Here is a 9,090-nt window from a genome sequence, read left to right as displayed (position 1 = left end):
GCGTATTATGAATTTCTAAACAAACATTTCAATAAATATTTTAAGTAAGATTTGTACATTGTAGTCAATTTATTTAATATCTTTCTTAAGCAAAACATATATATCTTCAAATTTATAAATTGATTTAAATCAATCTGAGTATGAAGTTTTGATAGAAATCTGACTTTCTGTGCCTTACAAGTAAATGAAATTCAAAAATACTATATCGCGATACATCGCTATATCACGATATATAATTTCCAATATCGCCCAGTCCTAGTCACAAGTTATTTCATCATAAAAGTGAACCCTTCACAAAATTCTTTCTTTAAAAATTGAAATTGAGGAAGTCCATAATTCATTATTTCAAGACGTAATGTTTGTGTTTTATTCAATTTCAAAAATGTTACCTTATTTAGTCACAAAATCTGGACAATTCTAAGATAATTTTAAGTTCATAAAATTATATGTAGATTTTTCACAAATTCACAAAAATGGGATCTTTCTCAAAAAGTCCTGGTAGACCATAGGTTTTGTGGTAGACAAAAAGCCAATCACAAAATTAAAGCCCCATTTTTAGAAACTCACAAAATTATGAAAAGATTTTTCAAAATTTCTTAAAAACAGGATCTTTTATAAAAAAAAGTCTAAAGTTACTCCTAGCAACTTTAATTCTGTTACAAAATCTGTTCTTTTTTTTTTAAAATTAATAAACTAAAAGTATCTCTTTTTTATTTTAGGCATTAGTAGGGGACAAAACTATTGCCTTCTGGTTAATGGACAAAGATATGTATGATTTCATGTCTGTACTTTCTCCTTTAGTGCCTACTATTGACAGGGGACTCGCACTGCACAAGATGATTAGACTAATTACTCATGCTATGGGTGGTGAGGCATGGCTAAATTTTATAGGTAATTTTCATTAATACTTGGCACTCTTTCTTGAAATTTTTTTTATATTGTTTATGTATTAAAAAATAATCAAACTTTTAAAGTAAATATTTTGTTTGCATTGATCCTTAAAGTAAAAAAATGATCAGAACTGCAACACACATTACAGAACAGTCAAAATCCCTGCAGAACATGTTCGTACAACTTATGCAACCAATGTTGAGAAATTGACCCGCTAATTTCACATTACGATTTCTCCTCGCATTCCAATTTGTGATAATCACCCACAATGGCATTTTTATGTTATAATCGTGTTTTGTGAGTAATGTTACTTGAGCTTATTTATGTAACAAAAAGTATTTTCTATTAGGCTATTAATCCTTGTTTTGAGCCAAAAATTTTAGCTTAGTTCAGGATGATAAACGTGTGTGTTGATATAATAGGACATATAATAATGCATTTACTACAAAAAAATTAGTGGAGCACATTACACATTAAATGTGTATATATATAATATATATGTACTCCCCTAATTATTTTGAGCAGTTTATAGCCTTATAGGTTAAACATGCATTGTTGGGTTAACATGCATGTTTAACCTATAGGTTAAACATGCAATCCAAACATGCATTGTTGGTTTTGAAAAATAAGTTTAATTATAAAACTTAAGTTTCAGTCTTGGTAGCATTCTTACTGCACCCATATTTTCAACTGTTCTGTTTCGTTACGACCTGATTACAAATGCGCTTAGAATAAACCTTTTATCACAATGAAAATTAAATTTAGGTAATTAGTAATTTTTGTTTCATTATATAAGCATTTATATTAATCATGCACAAGTCACTGAATAACTTTGTGATGGTAAAAAAATTCAAGTATTAAATTTATATTAACACTATACAATAGGGCAAAAGATTGGAAGTCTTATCCTGATACTTCAACTTTTTTACAACTGATAATAATTACACACTGGTAAAATTATCTCTAATAGATTAATAGGAGGTTGTATATCTCTTTGTAGGTTAATTTAGATTGCTATTACAAATATCTACTGTGTTAGGATTATTTTCAACTGGTTAAATTTTTTAAGTTTCTTTTTCGGGGGGGATATTAATAAATTTTTTAATTGATTTTAAATCTTAAAACTATCTTTTTTTTAAAAAAAAAAAAAATTTTTATTGATGTCTCACAAATTTGAAAGCAAAACTTTTATTAAATCTTCTGTAATTATAACTTCTTTAGAAATGGTAGGACCCTCTTTTGATGCTTCTCTAATGTTTAGAATCGAAAAATAAATACAGAAATATTGATTTGATAATCATATGCAATATTTGAAAATCATGTGCAACATTTGAGTACACATATTTTACAATAAATTTAAAATATATAATGCTGCATAGTGTTGAAGACCAATACTGAGTTTCTACTACTGAGATAGTAATTATTAAATGAATGAAATGTGTAAAAAGTTGAAATTCTTATCTATATTTAGAGATGCTAACTGTTACATTTTACTCATAATTATAAAGATTTCAATGTGACGATTATGGTCTTATGGTAGAGTAATAAAAATTTTAGTTTTTGAGAATTTTTGTAAAAAAAATATTTTCAAGTAAGTTTTTTTCTCCCTCAACTACCAAAAGTTCTGAAATTTTGTTGTTTGCTACTAAACTACGATAATTTTTTTTTTATTCCTTAAATAATTTTAATACAATAAATAAAAAGCAAAAATGATTTGATAGAAACAACAAATAGAAAAAAAAACAAAAAAATCTTATCTTTTCCCTTTCTAAAAAGCTGAGACCAAAAATATTCCATTGTTCAAATGAAAGAGGCAGTAAGGGCAAATTCTAATTTATCCAAATGCTAGAACATTGATTCCAAATAATCAATTTAATTTTATAATGGATTATAGAATGCCAGTGTTGTATCATTTTTAATTTAGTACTTAATTTAAGCTTCAATAAATTTTAGATAAACTTATTAATGAGTAAAATTAATAATTTTAATTTAGGTCTTTTAGCTTTTACCTTAAGTACCTAAGGTTTACATTTTTATTTAATTGTAAATTCATGCATAATTTTAGTAATATTATATATCTATATAGAATTTAGTAGGATACGCAGCATAAAATTGCCCTTGCTTAAACACTAAATGTATATATATTTCTGTGTTATTATATTATTATTACTGAAAACTTGCTTGAAAAGTTGGCACCTCTGAATTCTAAGTTTCTTAATTTTTTTTATAAATAATAAAGTTTTACTATCTATGTGTAAATGATTGCAGGTAACGAATTCGGTCACCCTGAGTGGCTTGACTTTCCGAGAGTGGGCAACAATGAAAGCTATAAGCATGCCAGAAGGCAGTGGAACTTAGTAGACAATGAACTCTTGCGTTATAAATTCTTGAATAATTTTGATAGAGAGATGAATCATTTAGAAGATAAATATTTGTGGCTGTGTTCTAATCCAGTATGTATTATGCTTTAACTATACTTTAGCTTCTAAATATTCATTTTCATCAAAGAACTTGTTTTTTTTTTGTGCCATACCTTCATCTAAAAATTAGGAAAAATAGTATAAAAATTTCTAGATTACATTGAAGCATTATCTTCATTGCATAGTAAAATACAATTATTTGTATTGTAATTCTATTTTCTTGCACTCTAAAAATAATGCTGCATTGTAACTTCAAAACATGTATATGTCATAGATATTTGTTGACAACAATGAGGAAATTGTCATCGATTCAAGCCATCAAAACTTGTATACCCCATGGCAGAATCGTGGCGACTTTGTCGCAGAACATTACAGAAATCTTGCAGAAAGATTTTTTATTTGGGAAGCGAAGAAGTTTGGGTTTTTTATATGCAGAATTTTTCAATATATTTTTTTTACTGGACTTTTTTCCCCTTTCTGCAAAATTATATTAAAAAAATACCTTTCTCACATATCGGAAGTAGAAAAAAAGCACTCATGCTTTTTTTTTCCTACTTTCTTTTGAGAATAAAAAAATTTTGCTATGATTGACTTTATCTAGAATCTAAGGTTCATATTACAAAAAGTAATTTCCAAATAGCAAAAATTTGAAAAAGATTAACTAAACAAATATTTTTTAGAACAGGAGAATATCGCCAATAATATTAGAATATGTATTATTTTGTATTTAGATTTTTAAAAAAATTCTTACATTTATAATTAAATATATATATATACTGTTCTGTTCTATACATGAAGGCTTTTTTGTGAGCAGAAAGCGCTTCTGTTACTTTAAATTAGTAACATATATATTTGCTACTATTAAAAATGTCTCTCAGAAAGGTATTAGTACTAGAGAGAATTGTCGAAGGAAGTTCGAAAAAATTCTGCCTCAGGGCTTGTATACATCAATAACGGTAGACTTCAAAGTCAGTTCTTGCTGCATTCTAATTAAAAAAACTTTTTTTATTCTTTTAGTCATTGGAGAAGCATTTTTAATAAGGAAATTTTGTGTTAATTTGCTAAAGTAGCTTTACATTTAAAAAGACAATATTTTTTGTAATAATTTTCTATTTGAATAAATTAAATAGTTTTTTCTTTTGTTTTATTTTGGGGGTTTTAAACACTAGTGTTCTTTTGAAAGCAAGTTGATGATTGCATGTTTTTTGTCTATTTATTGCTCTTTTTCCTTAAATTAGGCATATGTGAGCTGGAAGCATGAAGATGACAAAGTAATAGTATTTGATAGAGCTGGATTGGTTTTTGTTTTTAACTTTCATTCTACAAAAAGTTTTCCCGGTTACAGAGTTGGTGTTGATGTTCCTGGAAAGTATCCTTTTATGTTACATAGTTCAACACTCCTAATGGCTGACATAATATCCTAAATTTAAATTTTTAGTTGTAAGTATTTAGGGTAAACACTTGATGTCATGAGAGCAGCATATTATAGAGCCTGTGCAGTGAGAAGTTTAAAAGGCATTATTAAAAGACTAATAGTAAAAAAAAAGACGAAATTGTATGTTTATATTGAGCTAAAAATTATTTGTCTGCCACTATTGCATTTATATTTATCTAATGTTAAAGTGAGCTATATTTTAAGAAAAGTGCTAAAGTGAGAAGGGAAAAATAATATTGATATTAATGGAGCACATCAGTGAAAAACTGACATAATTTATTTCCTTTTTACAATCTTAATCCAATGTGTTTTTATAAGAAAATATGCATGAGAACCATCGACTAAGTTATCTTCCTTCAGACCTGCAAAGGCTTGATCTTAATCTCCTGCTTTTACATCTAATCTCATGACCTTGAATCTTAGCAATATTTTCACAGGTTTTTTTCTTTCTTTTGTGCAAATTTTTTAATTGTACAGATCAGCATACTTGGCAATTCAGTCCTTTCACTCCTTCCTTTGCAGTTTGAGTAAATTTTGTTTATTTTCATTTTACCTTTTTTTCTTTTTCTTGTGTGCATGAAATGTCTGATAAACCAATGTGATATGTTTAGTATACACAAATGACGTCAGTAAATCTCGGGCAGAGATCACTAGTTGGTAAACTAGAATGTTAATCTCTGCAGTTCTTAAATTTTAAAGTTTACTTTCAATAAGAATTAATCGTGTTTGAAGGTTATTTGCATTTTAAAATTATTGCAGTTCACAGAAATTTATGAATTGTAAAGTCACAGATTAAAAAGATTACATTATTACTATAATTATACAAGAAAAAAAATTCTAGAGTGTTCTAATATAATTTAGTATTAATTTAAGTGAAATAATAACAAATTAATTTAAACTGGTTCCTATAATACCAAACATTTTCTTAACACTTTGTTAGATATAAAATTGTATTAGACAGTGATTCTGAAGAATTTGGTGGACACAAACGGCTTGACCACAACACCGAGTTTTTTACATTCCCTGAGTCTTATTGTGGTAGACAGAATTCAATGCATGTAAGTAATTTTAAATTCATTCTTATGTGACTAAATGCATATTTGACAACTTTACACTTTTTGAAGATTGTTTTCTCCGCTAGTAGTTAAATAACAATTGCATTACAGTTGTTAGAAATGTGTTTTTTTTTTTTTTTTACTTTGCCATAACCTAAACGCAACATCATGTGATTTGTGCATTTACAGGCTTCATACATCCTAAAGAAAACCTGAAAATCTCAGATATTTTGTAATTAAATCAAAATAATCTGGGAAATTTAAAAAAAGGAAAATTTTCATGCTTTTCTGAGAAAAAATTGGTTAGTTTTTAGAAGTTACTAGACACCCAGAGACCGCTCTCACTGCATGCGATTCACGCACCTCTGATTACGGTCGAGAAAAATGGAAGACCTGGTTGGTGAGTTTTTCCACAGAATATTCACCAATCAAGTTATCATTCGACAGTGATAGGAGTTGCATGAACTGCAAGTAGTGAGAATGGCCCTTCAGTGTGTTTGGTTGCTTGTGATAGTAAATGCATAAAGGAGTGATTTTGTATTGATGTATATTAACTAATGTATCGTTTCTTTCTCTGCAATTGTATTAAATCTCTATTTTATACAATGTCTTTTTCTTACTTTGCCGATAATATATACAAGAGATATTATTGTAATATACATATATATTTTATATGTATATATATATTTTAGATATACATCCCATCAAGAGTAGCATTGGTCTATGCTAAGGCTGACTGATGACATTAAAGACTCGAATCTGATGAAAGTACAAAATGTTGCCAAATCTGTCTTTATTATTTTATTCAAAATAACAAGTCAATTTGTGCCATTAGATTAGATATATTTTTTGAAAACGTTCATTTTCCCTAGTGTTTATTATTTTAATTTTTGTAGATTTTACACTTTTTTTTTTAAAAAAAGGGACATTACCATTGGTCACTAATACAAGTGATTACAGTTGCAATTAAACCAACATGTTAAGTTTTTATTTTGTTATAGATATATATTTTTCTGGTATAACATTGTAAATAAATGTTTGTCAAACCAAATTATGTATTGAGAAAAATATATGTGAAAAAGCACTGTTGAGCACTTAGAATTTATGAGATTTTTTGTAATAAATATAATTGCATTTTTATTGCATTAAAGTACTTACTGGATGTGTTGATTTAATTTGCATGATTCTTTTTTTTTTTTTTTTTTCTTTTACAAAATTGGTCAACAGAAAATTATTTAATGAAAACAAATTTCAACCAACGTTAACCATAGTTTAAAAGCAATTGTACTTCATAAAAAACTTATGGTTTTAATACCGTACAGCATTTGTATAGAAAATAATGTGTATTTCTACCCAAGTTGGCAACGCTAGAGATAATATGTGAATGTGTTGGGTGAATTTTTACTTTTTAAAAATAAATCCCCAGAGGTGTCAATTATTACGATTTAACTGTAATTTGTACGATTTTATAGAAATTATTAGTATGAGCGTATTGCGCCAACTCAAACATTTTGACAATGAAACTCATCCCATTTTGTGTTTTATACCGCATTTACTATTTAAAATTCAGAGGAATGGTTTCGATATTTTGTTTTGCTGGGTTCCAAGTCACGTAGAAATCACAGGCAATGATTTAGCCGATACAGCAGCGCGATCTGCCACTACTGCCCTAAACTTATCTATACCATTCTTAGATATAAAAATACATATTAAAAGGTATATAAAATTTTTATGGCAGCAACAGTGGGATAACCAAGTGAATAATAAATTGCACGCTACTAAATCAAATTTGGAACCCTTTCCTGCTCTGCGACTACGTAGTGCAGATGTTAAACTTACCCGTCTGCGAATCGGACACACCAGACTGACCCATCTACATTTGTTGTTTGGTGAACCACCTCCTCAATGCAACACTTGTGATGTTTTACTTTCGATTCACCATATTTTAATCATTTGCCCGTGTTTTAACAGACATCGTCTTACCTTTTTTGGTAGTTCTATTTTATCTATGGGAGATTTGTTGGGTGACTCTCATCATCCTAACATTTTTGCATTTTTACGTGCTATTGGCATTTTAAACTGTATATAAGTTTTATTTTATTCATGATTTATTCACTTTTTACCATTTTACTTGTCTCACAAAATTTTACTGTGTTTTAACTTTGACATGATCTCAGCATTTTTACGTGTCGTTGGTATTTTTAACTACACATAAAAATTTTAACACGTCTACTGTTTTATACACTTTTGTAAATATCTTATCACCTTCGTCCACTTTACTTACTGCGTATTATACTGTACTCATACTCTATATCTGATTTTATTCATACTTTTTATCTGATTTTATTTAAATCTTTAATCTTGTCTTATTCACCTGCTAGTACTGTTTTATCAGTTATAAATGTATTACAATTAAATTTGAATGCACTTAGACTTTTAAACTATTTTACCGTACTGTTTGGCGCAGCATGTCCTCTTTTGGACCTTGTGCCACTAAACCCTACATTCAATCAATCAATCATAGAAATTATTAGGGTGTTGAAAGTTGAGTAAGAAAAATTGCAGTTTTTAAAAAATTTCAGAATGTGGGGGCCTGGAGCAACTGCCCTGTATGTCCCTGCCTTAGTCAGGCTCTGAACATTCACATCAGTCCTTGACTGCCGTTTTGGGGTGTCATTTATTTAACTTTTTACAAAACCTCTACAATATTTGTACAGATATTCCACAACATTGTATAATTATTAAAAAAAACTGTTTTTGTGAAAGCATTCGATGCAAAGCTGAAGTTGGTTAAAACATTTTGGACAAAAACTTAATTTATGCAGATCTCCTTAGCGTTTTTGATGGTTACATACATTTACACGCATGTCTACGTATTTTCTAGAATCATTTTTGCTAAAGGTGATACATATACTTTGTCCAACTGCAGACAGTCATATTCGATCTGTTTTAACAATCAATTCAGTAAATGTTTCATAATGATTTCACTAAATCTTTAATAAATTTTTTTTAAAGCATTGAAGTATTAACAACTGCAATTCTAAATAATGTAACATCCTAATTGATGCGTCATAAGAAACCGTTTAGTCTTATTTGTAAATAAGGTTAGCATAACCTAATGGATATATCAATTCATTGAAAAAATTAGCTTGTTAAATTAGGAATCGGTTTCACAATGTTTTTTTTCGTAAAGAAAACTAAAACTAAAATTTTTAACAGCTTTTTTTTTTGAAAAAAAAATATTTAAAATCTCACATTTTTTTTACAATGATTTTTTCTTCAAACATTT

The 9,090-nt window shown here is 28.1% G+C and overlaps 1 protein-coding gene across 1 annotated transcript in view; it reads left to right on the top strand.

Annotated features, from left to right (window-relative positions):
* Positions 1-6,971, top strand: part of LOC107451595 (1,4-alpha-glucan-branching enzyme) — a gene marked incomplete in the record, with an annotated part of 27,480 nt that extends 20,509 nt beyond the window's left edge. The window contains 5 exon segments of the mRNA XM_071186830.1: positions 720-891; positions 3,160-3,344; positions 4,550-4,680; positions 5,687-5,804; positions 6,494-6,971. Coding sequence (XP_071042931.1) covers positions 720-891; positions 3,160-3,344; positions 4,550-4,680; positions 5,687-5,804; positions 6,494-6,541 — 654 coding nt within the window.
* Between the last annotated feature and the right edge of the window lie 2,119 nt (positions 6,972-9,090).

Source organism: Parasteatoda tepidariorum, chromosome 10, assembly GCF_043381705.1.
Source record: "Parasteatoda tepidariorum isolate YZ-2023 chromosome 10, CAS_Ptep_4.0, whole genome shotgun sequence".
In the NCBI taxonomy this organism is placed as follows: Eukaryota; Metazoa; Arthropoda; class Arachnida; order Araneae; family Theridiidae; genus Parasteatoda; species Parasteatoda tepidariorum.
The sequence above is the reverse complement of the archived record's forward strand: the minus strand, read 5'-3'. Positions and strand labels throughout refer to the sequence as shown.